Source organism: Semicossyphus pulcher, unplaced genomic scaffold (assembly GCF_022749685.1).
Source record: "Semicossyphus pulcher isolate SPU_LCO1_2020_fin unplaced genomic scaffold, fSemPul1.0.p SCAF_12, whole genome shotgun sequence".
Taxonomy (NCBI): Eukaryota; Metazoa; Chordata; class Actinopteri; order Labriformes; family Labridae; genus Semicossyphus; species Semicossyphus pulcher.
The window spans coordinates 9,565,598-9,580,622 of record NW_027211626.1 but is presented as its reverse complement, the minus strand read 5'-3'; the positions used below and the strand labels follow the sequence as shown (position 1 = coordinate 9,580,622).

Genomic DNA, 15,025 nt, shown 5'->3' with positions numbered 1-15,025 from the left:
ATTAAGACAAATAAAATGCTCTGCTTGAAATAATAAAGTGTGTCTGATCTGAAAACGTGTTGTTCAGCCTGTCCTTGGTACACTACAGTTTAAAAGCAGACAGGCCCAGCTGTGCAGATGACTGCATATGTTGTCCCTGATATGTCTTGTAGCACATGAAAAACACCACATGGACATTTTTACAAGGTTAAACACTTAAACACTCAATCATTAACACACAATCACCATGACGTCAAGTGTTCACAGAAGTAGGTTACCAGATATCGGAGGATTGTCCGATAATGAATGGATGGACGTGTGTACAGTTCTCATTTCTGCATACACAGAACACCATGTACCTGCATGCAATCTTAACACCATCAGCCGACTTGTGTAATGCAGCTGCCTTACTTGAAAGGAGGAAAGATTGTGACAGATTATTCACATCCTTTTCCTGTTTCTTTCATCATTAGAGCCTGTATGTCACACATTCACAAACGTAACATTACTTCCAAGTAAGTTCAGTTGTGTTTTCAACTGAACCAAACTGGCACTTTTAAAGCTTCATACAGTATTAGCTGTTATGATGGATTTTATCTCACCTTCTCCTCCACGATTCTGGTATCAACCCCCTAAAAATGTTCTGACACCCTCGAGGAAAGGAGGGGACGAGGAAAGTAGCAGAAGAATATGGCGGACCTGCCCATGATAATAACACAGCTCTAATATATACAGAAAAATAAAGGTTGTCTAAAAGTAAAGTCGTCTGTACACAAATGGTTCTGGGTGACTTTTTTAACCAACGTCGTAATATGATCTAATAAACAGCATGATGCAAATCGAGCACCTCAGAGGTTATGTAAGTGCATTCGTCTGTTCGGTTTGGTTTGCTCTTGTAACACGGCTGTACACTGACAGCTTTAGCACGCTTGGTAATTCTATTTTTGCTATACATCAGTTGTGTACTACTTGATTTATTTTTGAAAGCGCAGAGTTTAAGATTAGATGATTGATTAGACCTTTGGCTACTTCAACACAGGCTGAAGAGGAAGTTACATGCTATAATCAGACTCACTCTGGGCAAAGTGACCAATGACAGTAGACATAAGGGTAAAAGATATAGGCCTTAATCAGAAGTGTCCGCTGCGGGACTGTACTAGTGCATACTGTAATGTTGTCTACATGACATCAGGCCAGGCAACCCTGTAAACTAAAATCGCAATTTATGATAAAAAATCCAAGTCAACAAAAACAGGTGTGGAAATATTGTGAAACTTTGCAAAAAGATTGTCGATTTGTTTATTAAGTTCAAGCCACTAGGAAGGCAAAGGCCATCCTGGAAGACCCTCACCGCCCTCTTCATGCAGAGTTTAGACTTCTGCCAACAGGGAGGAGATTCACTTACACTCGGAGGGCCGAATCCAACAGATATCTTAGGTCATTTGCTCCATCAGCAGTTGAGTTTTTAATACAAGCATGCAGAATATAGAGTAAGAGTGAAAAAATCATACATCCTCTTCACAGTCACAATTCAGGGCTGCAAAAATAATGGCCCTGGTTGATCTTCACCTGCTCTGTGAAACCACAAGGCTGCATAACCACATATATGTGAAATAGAGTGATGTGTAAGTTCACACTTGTGAAGGTCTAACTTTTCTTTTTCAATCTTGTACTTTCTTAATCCACGCCCAGTTTACAGTAACCTTCCAGAAAATACCCCAGACACATCAGATCGGCATGAATATTTTTAGACTTCATGTAACCAATGTAAGGCGGCTTCCTTACAGCAGGAGGAGGACTGAGTTTGCATAATAAGTAAAAAAAAATTAGGAAGTAGACCAACAGTCTTACATTTCACTAGTTCATGTTGTTTCATCTGCTCTCTCAGTGACATGGCTCTTCTAATCAGCTTTCTCTTCATCCTCACTGGACTCACAGGTCAGTCACAGGAATCAGTTTATAATTGTATGTCTCATGCTTCGTCCCTAGTTGAAGATTATGATAACGCTAACATCTAAATTGGCAAGTCATATAAAGAAAGATTGTTAATAGTGAATATATGCTGTATTTCTTTTGTTGCAGGAGTTCACAGCATGGTTGAAGTCAGTAAAGTATCAGTGAAAGCTGGACAGTCAATCTCCATCCCATGTCTCTATGAGTCACGATATAAAGACCGTGTGAAATACTTGTGTAAAGGAAATAATTGGAACTTCTGCTCATACGCCATTAAAACAAACCAACCAAATTCTCAAAAGTTTTCAATTTCTGATGATAAAAAAGGAATCTTCACTGTGACCATCAAAGATCTGACGGGTAAAGACACTGATTACTGGTGTAATGTGGAGATCAATAATGGACCAGATAATGGGTACTATTTTCAGCTGTCAGTCACCGGAGGTAAGAACCCTAAAATGACCTTTGTGCACGTTTGAAATCCTCTGTAAAATATAAATTATTTGGAGTAAAAATATATTTTTTTTCTACAGATAGTATTTTATTATGCTTACAATAAGATTATTTTTAAAAATAACAATGCCAGTCTAAAAGCATCTAATGTTATCAGCAATTTCTATTGGACTATTTGATTTCCCTTTAGGCACACCCAGGGTCTATGTGGATCAACAGGAGATTACGGGCTACAACGGAGGTAACATTACCATCAAGTGTCACCATCGTACCTCTGGAGAAAACAAGTGGTGCCGTCTCGGCGGCTCCTGTGTGACGAAGTCGTCTGAATCCTTCAGTGGAACAAGAGTGACCATCAAAGCAAATTCGACCTTTTTTGATGTGACTATGAGAGGACTGACGACAGAGAGCAGCGGCTGGTATATGTGTGTCAAAGGTGACTCTCAGATGCCAGTGCATTTAACCGTTAGAGAGAAACCTATTGCTAGTAAGTGCTATAAGTAATTTAAAATTCATATAAAAATGTGTTATGTACAGTGTTTGCTAATGCTTAATATAGATTAGTTATAATATGTCTTTGTTGTTTCTTCATTCTATTTTTCATTCTTATTTTTATTGAAACTCAAACAAAATTTTTTGCCACCTTCTCCACTCCGTCTTTTTTAATTCTGTTTTTGCAGCCCCAGCACCTACATCTACATCTACATCTACCACAGCTCAGGGTGCACTGAACAGGTCAGAAGGCTTTGCCTTTGAATGCAACTACATTGTTAGATTTTTTTAAACAAGTGTGTTTATCTTAACATCTTTGCATTGCTTGCTTTACATGCTGCAGTGATGGTCCAGGTCTAGAGAAGTTCATCATCCCTTTGGGCCTGTTAATCCTCATTGTGATGGTGACTTTGCTCGTCTGGTTCCTGTTAAAGAGACACAGTAAGTGTATGCTGATCTTTGATGATGCAATACATACCAAAGCTGTTTATTTTTCTTTCTGTCTTCTTTTACATTTAATGACTGTGCATTATTGCCATTGGGCATTGAGAGTCAGAAAAATGAGTTTAAATGGTTTTATTTTCAGAGCAAAGAAAAGCAGAATCACCAGCCCCAACAACGGTAAGAAATGCTGATTCATTTTCCAGCACATTTCTTTAAAAGTAGACATGCAAACATTTGACTATGTTCACTCACCACAGATGTTATCGGAAAGCACACTTTTGTAGCTGCAGATGAAGCTGAGCAAATATAGCATCACTGATAAAGTAACAAACATAAGAAATTAACCAAATATGTTTTTTGGTTCATACTTGTTACTTCTCTGGACCTATTTATTTTCTGACTGCTCATTTAACTCAGACTGAACAGGCAGTAGCATACATTGCTATTAAGAAAAAAAGACTTCAGGTCTGGTTAGGGACTGTAGGATCAGATCTGTTTTTCCTTTTGACTAACATTTGGTTTGTTTCTACAGGTTGAAGAGGAAGTATCATACAGTAGTGTTATGTACAAGAAGAAAACATCAAACAAGGTAACCCTTATTCACTTAAACCATAATATGTAAAGACACAAATAGAATTTTGCATTTTAACATGCAGTTTTGTATTTAAAAAAAGTAAAACTAAAATATGTTCAAAAACGCTAATTTATCTGTTTCTAATCTTTCTCCCCAAGAGGTCGGATGCAAAGTGTGATGTGGACGTGACCTATAGCTCTGTGGTTATATCAAACGACAAACAGCAAACTGAAGAAATGGTAAATTTTAAGCACCCAAATTCAGCCTTTCTCACTCACATAGTGAAGCTTTTCACACATTTTTTTTAACAACATTAGCAGCCTGGCTATATGGAGGGCAGTCTCTCTGTCATTCTTTTTGACATTTTGGCCTAGACTGAAATATAAGCCAAGCTATTGGATGGGTTATTCTAAAATTTGGAAGAAATTACGTGTGTGTCCACAGGATTAATCCTAATTACTTTAGTGATCCCTGTTGGAGCTATTAGCATTGTTTGATTAATTTTATTATTTTGCATTCAGTCATTTATTTATTTATTGTTGTTTCATTTAGGAAGTTATAAGAAGCTTGAGACCATTTGTTTTTTTGATATATTTGAGTATTTATTTCGGCTTTTATTTTGAATTGGTAGTTTGCACCGGGTGACGTGTATATATATGGGCAGGTAAGGTAGGATGGGCGGGTACCAGGAAACGTAAGGACACGCCAGAAAAACGCAGTACTGTTGATTGTGAGTAAAGTTGTTGAATAAATATAAAGAAAACGTATTTTTTGCCTGGACCTTGAATTTTGTTTATGGATCCTGCGTACGATCAACTCTCCCAATGCCACAGTGGCTGGTTTGATTTTGAATTTTGTTTTTTATTTATTGACAAGGACAAATCGCCGCTAAAATAAGTTGCATCCAGTGCCCTCATCACGTCAAAATCTTAACTGAATGTTTATGACTGAATAAAACCAAGCGACATTCCCATCGGCCTCAGCTTTGCTTTAGTGCTACATAACTAATATTCACATGCTAACACTCTGTGGTAGTAAACGTGGTAAAACTATCTGCGAAACATCAGCAGTTGTCACTGTAGACACGTTAGCCTGCTAAAGTTAGCATTTAGCTCAATGCGCCACTCTGCCTAAGTAAAGCCTCACAGAGCTGTTAGCATTGATGTCTGGTTGATATTTTTTCTAATGGTCATTCTTCTTCTGTTCTTCTTCTTACAGGTTGAAGCAAAAGCTGAGGATGTAGTGTACAGCAGTTTGGCTCTGTGCCAGAAAAGTCTCTAAATGTTACTTCTACCCACCTGTCAGTCATGAGCATAGACTGTATAAAAAGATATATAATAGAGACATTTCATTTTCATTGTACATTTTTTAATTGAAGCCTAACACTGTAAACAAATCTGACTAATATTCCTAGGATGTTTAGGACCTTTCTGTACTTTCTCTGTGTTTTAACTCATTTATTTTCTGTATAAACTAGTACATATATAATCGTTTAATATAACTGGATTTTTCTACTGAGCTACTTCACAGATATCTGAAGCACAATTTGGGTGTTATATGGCAAGAGATGCATAAATGAGAATCAGGAAATATTATTCAGAAAGGGCACTGTAACTGTAGATGTATTTATTGAGTATTGAATGAAAAAGAATAAGTCCTTTCGCAGCGAGCTTTGAACAAGGGACCTTTGATACATTTATCTTACATGATTAGTAACACTCTATGTAAGTCCACATAATATCTACCCAGTAAATTCTAAAACCAGACTGGATTCCCCTTTGAAAATCCTTTAAACCCATGCTCTAAAACAGTCTGTTGACGTTTAATAATTAAATTATAAATGTCCCATACTGCCCTCCTCAGGGATGTTATGGTAAAAGCAGGCAAATTGCCTTATCCCACTCAACAGACACAAATGAAAAGCCTTTAGCTATTATATGGCTAATAAACCTCCACCCTTCTTCACATAGATTAATATATGATCATATGCATGAATGAATAATTAAAGTATAATCATTAAAACAAAACACTGATTGGGTATAGCTATTATCATTACTGTCTGTGAAAACAACAGAGTGGAGACCAATAGTTTAATCTGATGTAATCTAATTTAGTCTTATCCAATAAAATGCTGTTAATGTCATGTCTGTGTCCTTCTACACAGGCTGTATGGGAAGTTTGATCGTGTAAGCACATGAGAAAAACCTTGTTAAAGCCACAGACATGAGATAACAAAAGGATGCAAGAACCCAGACTGACACTTTTCACAAACTTCAAATGTTTTGCTGGGTCTTTTACTAATTCAAAATGTTAATTGTGTTGTGTTGCTTAACTTATTTACTTGCATTGGTTTTGGATTGCATAGTTTGCTTGTATGTGCCCACCATAGACTGTATAAATAATAATAATAATATAATATAATAATGCCCACACACTTGGCCAATAAAACTGATTCTGATACATGTTTGCAGGGTGTACTGTTCTTACTTATCAATAAATTAACAACAATATAATCCTATGTCTATTTTTCAGGTGGTCTATAAAGTCAGTGTATACTAGCCATGTGCTCAACATTTGTAGTAGGCCTATACTGTTTTCATTTCTTTAGACGTTAGCTAGCCCAAGAGAAAGCTTAAGGTTTTATACATTAAAGCTATATTAAGAAACATCTGCTGTTACACAACAATCCATTTTTACCAGTTTACTTGTTTTAAATGAGTAAACGACATAGACTGTAACAAGATACGTAAAAAGAAGGCATACATAAAAATTACTACATTAAAAGAGAACAAACAAATAAATATCTTAAGTATTTTTACAAATAGCAGAGTGACGCAACCAGTGTGAAAAACATTTTATAATCAGGCACGTCGGTGGCCTCCCCGGGTCCTGAGCCGGGATGTGATAGGTCTGGATTTCATTGCAGTGCAGTCTCCTTCAGCTCGCCCTCCAACCGGTGACGCCTGCTTCGGCCGTGCGGTGTGAGCAACTTCTCCAATAAAGTGACTTTAGTTTACCGCTAGCCCCATCCTCCACTGGTAAGAGACCTATTTATTCAACGTGACACTGTTCCTCAACTCTTAAACAAGCAGAAATGTATGTTTAAGCGTACTTTCCACACACCGGTACTCTGCAGGCTAGCACAGTTAGCTTAGCTAGCTGCACTCAGCATGCTGCGTCTGACACATGTCAAGTAAAAGCAGGGGAGTTTTGTTTTTTGTTACACTTCTCGCTTTGCTGAATTAACTCTGATTGTTTGGCAAAGCTACTCGGACAAAATTTCACTCACAATTTACTACTCTAACGTAACCTGTCATGTCTTTAACCTCCCCATGGCCTAGTTAGCAGTAATGAGGTTACTTAGCGGGATGATAATGCGAATCAACTGGTTAATTTACGCATCCCGGTTTTTGGCACTGCTAAGTTCCTTGCCACGCCTAGTTGCTCCTGCCAGTTCACGTGGATGAGTAGTTTTAATAATGGTGAGACTTGATCTATGTACTCCAGTGCGGCAAAATGGCTCCTCTCTCTCCTTAACCTTGTCCAGTCTCTTGTACAGCCGTGGCTTCCTGCACCACTGGACTGATGTTACTTTGCTAGACGTGTTTAAATTACAATTCCAACAAATACCGTGATTGTCAGCACATTCGGCTTCAACTTGGTAGCATAAAACTCAACCCTTATGCCTGTACATCCTACAGAGTTATACAGTAAGAGATGACCAATACAGTAGACACAGGCCAGTATCTTCACGAGGACAATCATGCATCTTTTCAGCACCAGGCTAGTGGTGAGATAATGGTTATAAATGCCAAGTCATGTAAGGTCTAGCATTTCACTCAACAGGTGTGTCAACCCAAGAAGAAGTATTTTACAAATATTGTAGTAATTATTATCCTCACATGAACCTGAATTGTTTGCTTTAGCTTTAGAAGACTTTTACCTTGTGCTACAGCCAGTTGTATCTATATGATACGTGTAAGAAGTGCACCCCATGAGAACCTTTTTTGTATTGCTTGTACCCAAATAATTTTTACAATGTATTGTGATAACTTTGTGGCGTGTTGTTATTGTAATTACAAGGCATTACACCCACATGGGGCGTGGTACATTGACTGACTCACATTGCATTTTTGCTGTACAATCAGTGTTCAATCTGCATGTCTCACAATCCCTATTGCACAGTGGCAATTTTATTATAGTATTCTTCTTAACTACGTCATTATATTTTATGGTTCCTTTATAACTGGTTATAAACAATGGGGAAATGTACCTAAGGTTCAAAGAATAATTTGAGAAACTGCTTTCTTTTGGTCTACAGATATAATGGCTGTGCCTCCCTGCTATGCTGACTTGGGCAAGTCTGCCAAGGACATCTTCAACAAAGGCTATGGTGAGGTTTCCAAAAGTGTGATGAAGTAGTGGTGTTAAATTATCTGTAAAGCCAAGTCAACAAACCTTTTTTTTTTCCCCCCTCAGGATTTGGCTTGGTGAAGCTCGATGTCAAGACAAAGTCAGCCAGTGGAGTGGTAAGGTCATTTCTTTGTGGATTAAGAATGGCAAAAAAAAAAAAATTCTCATTGTCACTGAAGTTTTAAAATGTAAAATAAAGTTGTATAGAATGATGTCCTTTTTGCTATATTAAAGTTCTCAGCTGTTTGTTTTTATGCTAATGGTTTGCCATAAAGGTAGCCAGCTGCAAAACAGAACAATGAAGCCTAAATACAGTAAATCTGATGTACTGGTCTTTAGTTTGACAACACTTTCATGTTTATTACAAAGTATTCCTAGTTATAAGCAATAGTCAAAATGTTGTGTATTTTGGGCTTTTTCTGGCTGTTTACAGTTAGTTTAAAAAAACAATAACAGTCTAACAAGCATACCAAACCAGAGCGTTGTTGCGTGATGAATGACTAACAAAATTTATGGTCAGTGATTTATCTTAACCACCAAATGTCTCGGATTTGTCGATTTCACTATATTTCCTGTTGTTCCTAATGTAAAAGTATCTTGTTTTGTCTTGAGGCCTAGAAACGGTAAATAGTCATAGTCTGACAGCCGAATACAATGAGAAAGAACTGCAATAGTTACTTAAAGACTTAATTAATTCACCCTACCTTGTCTTGGAGCTCTTATTGTGATTTGACAGTACTCTGTCTCTTGCAGGAGTTCAAAACTGCTGGTTCCTCCAACACTGATACCAGCAAAGTCGCGGGCAGCCTGGAAACTAAATACAAAAGGTCAGAATACGGCCTGACCTTCACTGAGAAGTGGAACACTGACAACACCTTGGGAACAGAAATCACTGTTGAAGATCAGGTAAGGGAAAATAATCCCCCAAAAAATCTATGACTCAAAATACATGTCAGCCCAGTGAGCATGGCAGGACAACATGTATTTAAATTCAATTAGTTTTCATTGTTTCTCAGATTGCCAAGGGCCTGAAGTTGACCTTTGACACCACCTTCTCACCAAACACTGGGTAAGATGACTGTTTTAAAACCTAATTTATTCATAAAATGTTGTTTTATGTTATTACTCAACATACTTTACAAACATAGTCTGCTCTGCCTGTTGCTTCTACATGAGTCATTTTTGCAACCTGATCTGTGTCGTACATGCTTGTGACAAGTGTAGTTGTCAGCCATGTGACCTCAGTCCCGATATGGAACTAGGCATTTGTACCACATTACTGTGATTTGCTACACATGTGTTTGCCTGAATATTTTTTGCAGTCTGTTGTTCATAAGTCAAAAAAATGAAAACGATGATCTAGTGTGCCCAAATGCTCAAGCAATCATTCAAGTGTCTACTTTCTATGAGGGTTAAATTACACAAGGGAACTTCCATATAGCCCAGAGGAAGCATGTCCACTTTCATACTGAGTGTGTGGGGGCGGGTCTGAGAGGGTGGAGTAATATGATTACATTAATACAGCATGTTAACACCTACAGTGTCATGCTTAGAGAGGGTAATGAACACCACCACGGAGCCGCGTCTGCTAAAATTGACTTTTAAGTCAGACATGTTTCAAAGGTCCCAATTCAAAGCTGCGGATATAACAGGAAGTGGCAGATACATTTTTCAGTCTGCCAGATAGTGACCTTTGAAAAATGTGACCTTTGTCTTATCCTGATTTCTAATTGAGATGACAGCTAGCAGAGTGCCTTTGTTTAGTATTCTATCTCTGGGCTCGTAAATCTATAGCAGCGGCTTCAAAAGAAGGTGCCCCGATACCCTCGCGTGCAGGTGGAGATGCCATAATATTTGTTAATTTCTGTTCTTTTAATGCACATATGCGAAAAATGTTTCCGATGTAAAATTCTTTTCTCATTTTTTATCAACCTCTCAAAACAATCAATTAAAATAGTATATATTGTACACTTGTATTTGGTCTCACACTGACAGATATGCATCCTTATGTGTTTTCTAACCTAGGTAAGAACATTGAGATAGTTTATGTTAACCATCAGAACTCGTGGTTGGGGTTAACCACAGCTGATTTTCTCACCAACAGAAAGAAGAGTGGCAAAGTTAAGACCGCCTACAAGCGCGAGTACGTCAACATGGGCTGTGATGTTGACTTTGACTTCGCTGGCCCGACCATCCACGGAGCTGCTGTCGTCGGCTACGAGGGGTGGCTCGCCGGTTACCAGATGAGCTTCGACACTGCCAAATCCAAGATGACCCAGAACAACTTTGCCATCGGCTACAAGACAGGAGACTTCCAGTTGCACACCAATGTGTAAGTAAAGTACCTTGCATTTATTTCTTTATTTACTCTGTAACAAGATGGAACCTCTAGTTCACTTGATCTACAATTTGTTATACCTGATCGATAAATGCATTCAGTATATGTTGTGCATTGGTAGTTGCATCATTTTACAAAAACATGATGATTTATTAAATGAAAATCAATCAAGAAGGCCTCATAAACAGTGAAACCCTATACTACCAAATACAAACAAATCCAGGAACTTTGATGCATGACACGTTGTCCACGGTGACCTAGCAACCAAACAACCTGCAGCTTTAACACAAAATGCAACTCAATACAGCAAGTAACTGAGCATAAAGTCAGTTTACATTTCAGAAGCCCCTTTTACACTGCTAGTTCAAGGCCGGATTATTACGCCTCTGTTACGTATAGTCTTCTATGTAAAACACACAGAGGCGAAACAGTGTCAGTGTAAACAGCAGAGCTGGCAGGGCGGAACGGCGCAGTGTGTATGTGAAGCACGCATGTTTTGCTTCCGCAATGCCGAAATGTAATGTGAAAACACACATTGGGGCGGCTTTACGCCGGCTTGGCTTGGGCCAGTGTAAAATGACAAAAGCAGCATGACGACAGAGCTTAGTTACGGTGCTTTTACGGAACCGGGCAACCAAAAAAGGGGTCAGACTTTACCCATGCCCTATGAATGGATTTACCACAGTTATGCATCTAATTAAGCTGCAGGGAAGACAATAGGCATATTCATTGAATAATGCGAACAAGATGGTAAAAATGTCCGTCCGAAGCAGCAGCTTTAACAGAAAAAAAATGTGTGGCGGTTGTTTGATCCATCCATTACAGTCATATGCTGCCAGTTTACAGCTCATGAGGGAAAACTCATTTCTAAACACTAGTAAGTTCCAACAATGAAACAATTCGGTCCCACAATACAGCTTGTTCACCAATCCCAATTGGTTTCGTTGCTATTGATTTCTGGCTTAAATGCACAGCAGAGAAAAAACATCAATGTTGCTCTGCAGTGATTTCAAGCACAGCTCTATACTACATAGACCTTAAGGTTGCTATTTCTCTAAGGCGTACATGGCTACTTAATTTATCTGTCGATTACAAATAAATGGTGGGAGGCTTTCTCCATAATTGTGTCAAACTAGTAACAGAGAATATCACATTAAGATTACAGTAAATGGATGAATGTTCCTACAAGCTGATGTTACTTGTCGCATCTCTAGAGATCTGTCCTCTGATTATGATCTTTAAAGCAATGATGGCGCCGAGTTCGGAGGCTCCATCTACCAGAAGGTGAGCGACAAGCTGGAGACTGCAGTCAACCTGGCCTGGACCGCTGGCAGCAACAGCACACGCTTCGGTATTGCCGCCAAATACCAGCTGGACAGTGATGCCTCCGTCAGTGTAAGTAGTGCAGCAGAGGCCTTGAGAGTGCAGTGGATGAGGTATAGAAAAATGTGACTTAATATTCAGAGACAGATTATTAATGCCTTTCTTTTTTTCTCCACAGGCTAAAGTGAACAACAACAGCCTTGTTGGTGTTGGGTACACCCAGACACTCAGACCAGGTACGTTGGTTTCCTACAGGTGCATACAGATGATTGATGTCTACAGAGGGTTTATCAATGAAAACAGTGAAAGTTCTATTTTTAGCTCACACTTACCTCCACACTAGAGACACGTCAGCTTTTAGCAAATGCACTTACAGACTCGACCTAGAATCGTTATTAATAGCTACACTTAACAGTCTTCCTTTCCTTGTCAACACTCACACTCTCTAAAGCAATTTTGCATTTGCACATGTAATGGCTAATCTCGCTCCCTCTCGCCCGTGCAGGTGTGAAGCTCACCCTGTCTGGCCTGGTCGATGGCAAGAACATCAACGCGGGAGGCCACAAGCTGGGTCTGGGCCTGGAACTGGAAGCTTAAGGTTTCCTTGCACTGCAAGGGACTAGGGAATATCAGAAAGATCTGGCCTTAAATGTATGTCCAACTCAAACCAGCAGGGGGATATCTCGGAGCGATTGGTTCAAAGGCTACAACAACAACAAACTCGTTGAGTACCACTTCAAGCTGGTGCTTCTGGCATTGGTACATTTTACCTTCGTTGCTTTTTACTTTGTAGTTGCATCTATTCAAGAGACAGTTGGTGGCATATAGTTTCTAAATCATGTCATTGACCCTGTCCAGCACTGCCATAATAATGAAATCCGATATACTCCCTTTGCCTGTCATCAACTCTGTGTGGCTTTTTATTTTTTGTGAAAATCCCAGACACTCCGTTTTTCTTTACGAGAACATGAGTAGACGGTTTTGTGTGGTGAATGTTGTCATACCTTTTCTCCGATTTACAATCATGACATCTGATATTCCTTTGTCATCTACAGTTTTAATTTGCAAACCTTAAGTACACTAGTTCTTCTATTATTTAAACACTGCTGCACCCTTCCTGTTCATGCACACAAGGACAAACTAAAGCTCTAAAGTTTTGTTTCGCGCCGGCCATCAGGGTTTGTGATTTTGCGTTAGGCTTCCTTAAACTGGGCAGTTTTTGGGTCGCTTACAGATGGGTTTGTAAGATGGAGGAAAAACCTGTATGCTTGGCCGACCAAGCAGAATTCGTTTTTGTTTTTTCTGTTATAACAGAAAATGGGAGCTACGTTATAAATGTTCACAGTAATGCCAAACTATCATTGTCTGGAAGAGGTGTGACTAAAGTTGCAAGTGTGCACTCTTGGAAAATGCTTCCCTGTTCTGGGCAGAGACGGAGCCCACAGGAAGTCTTGGGGGTCCTTATGTGTATGTATAAATTTTCAATAAAGTCTTTGAACTCCACAAGCTCATTTTAGTGTGTGATATTTAGGTGCATGGATTGGTTGCAATAACTGAGGTATATTTACAAGCTTATAAATGTTTGAGTTTTTTTTTTTTTTTTTTTCCAAAGAGCCTAACGCAGCTTCAGAAAATGGTATTTTCAATTCTATTAACTGGTTGAAGTCAGATCTAACTGTCTCACTGCAATATATTTATAAGCGTCTAATGAAGCTGTGGTCCTATCTGTGCTTTAAGGGTTTTTAAAGTGTTATTTTGGGGTGGAAAATTCATAGTTTCACTTTAAAACAGAATTCTGTCTAAAAAGTAACTGTTGTACTTTATTGTTTGTTCAGATAACATGTAAATGGACTGTACTTGTATGGCGCTTATCTAGTCTTCCGACCACTCGAAACTCTTATGCTACAGCCTCTGGTCAAAAAACCAGCTAACACCCGGCTTTTTTGCTCAGTGGGAAAGGCTAGAATTGGCACTCAGACCCAGGTAATTATCACCGGGTACTATTACCTCGGCTCCGATTGGCAAAGATGGAAACATAAAACCTGGGCCGACACGCTAATCTCCGCCCCCTTCCCGGCGCGATGCCATGATGCGCATTGAAGTTCACAGAACATACAATGGCTGTTGATTTGTTTTATTTCGTGCAAGATTCAGCAACACTGGCAAGACAGCGAGGTGAGAGAGCTTCTTCTGATCCGAGGGGAAGAATACGTTTCCGGCGCATTTGTGATGTCAGATCGTGACACAGCAGAAAAGAGACCGAAATGAGTTTACTCCACTGGCAATGGGAAGAGAGACAATTGGCGTTTATTAGCTGGTCTGAAAAACACGCTATTTGTGTTGGGAAAGGGGTATACTTGTCACATTGACCCTTTCACTGTCACATACAGGATCTCTAATCTCAATCTTTCATACAATCTGGGGTTCAGTGTTTTGCACAAGGATATTTCAACATTATTCTGTAGCAGTCAGGGATCAAACCTTCCGATTGAGAGACGACCGACTCTACCGCTGATCCACAGCCACCCCTTATGTCTGTTCTCTGTTAGTCTGTTGTAAATGTTGAAGATTTAGGGCTTCAAATTTTGCAAAATGAAAAGACTAAGTATATGGAGGGTATAAAGTAAACGAGGCCAAATGGAGATATTTATAGAGCAATATATGGAGCAAATATTTCATCATTGGGAGACCAGAAGATATGATGAATAATTCGGGGGGGGGAAAGGAACCAGCTGGCAGGATTTTAAGGTAGGATGCCATGTTAATTTGTCTATAATATTGTGCACATATCAACATGATGCTCTTTTCTACACTTACAGTTAAATGACACGGATATTGTTAGTGTAGCTAGGATACTATATGACCTATGGTTAACTTTGTGAAGGTTCTCAGTCATCCAGGTCATGGTCATTCCAAGCTAAATCCAAAAGGGCAACTGGACTTTGGGATAAGAGGTGAAACGTCTCCAAGAGCTTCAACCAAGTCCAGTTGCCCTTTTCGATTTCGCTTTGAATATAACTTTGAATTCAATTGTTACATATTAATCTACAGCGACT

At 39.1% G+C, this 15,025-nt stretch overlaps 2 protein-coding genes across 3 annotated transcripts; both read left to right on the top strand.

The window, feature by feature from the left end:
* Positions 1-1,836: 1,836 nt before the first annotated feature.
* Positions 1,837-6,329, top strand: LOC138588858 (CMRF35-like molecule 1). Of its 2 annotated transcripts, none has more exons than XM_069659104.1 (9): positions 1,837-1,917; positions 2,062-2,376; positions 2,576-2,821; positions 3,066-3,120; positions 3,221-3,318; positions 3,464-3,498; positions 3,854-3,910; positions 4,054-4,134; positions 5,114-6,329. In XM_069659104.1, exons 1-9 carry the CDS (start codon positions 1,872-1,874, stop codon positions 5,174-5,176), a joined length of 996 nt encoding a protein of 331 aa, XP_069515205.1. In that variant the 5' UTR covers positions 1,837-1,871; the 3' UTR covers positions 5,177-6,329. The 2 variants fall into 2 exon arrangements, with proteins under 2 accessions (XP_069515205.1, XP_069515204.1); XM_069659103.1 differs by having other exon boundaries at positions 2,576-2,872.
* A 512-nt stretch (positions 6,330-6,841) lies between these two features.
* Positions 6,842-13,475, top strand: vdac2 (voltage-dependent anion channel 2). Its single transcript, XM_069658420.1, has 9 exons — positions 6,842-6,933; positions 8,217-8,288; positions 8,375-8,424; positions 9,062-9,214; positions 9,325-9,377; positions 10,413-10,640; positions 11,891-12,041; positions 12,148-12,205; positions 12,475-13,475. Exons 2-9 carry the CDS (start codon positions 8,222-8,224, stop codon positions 12,564-12,566), a joined length of 852 nt encoding a protein of 283 aa, XP_069514521.1. The 5' UTR covers positions 6,842-6,933; positions 8,217-8,221; the 3' UTR covers positions 12,567-13,475.
* Positions 13,476-15,025: the final 1,550 nt, after the last annotated feature.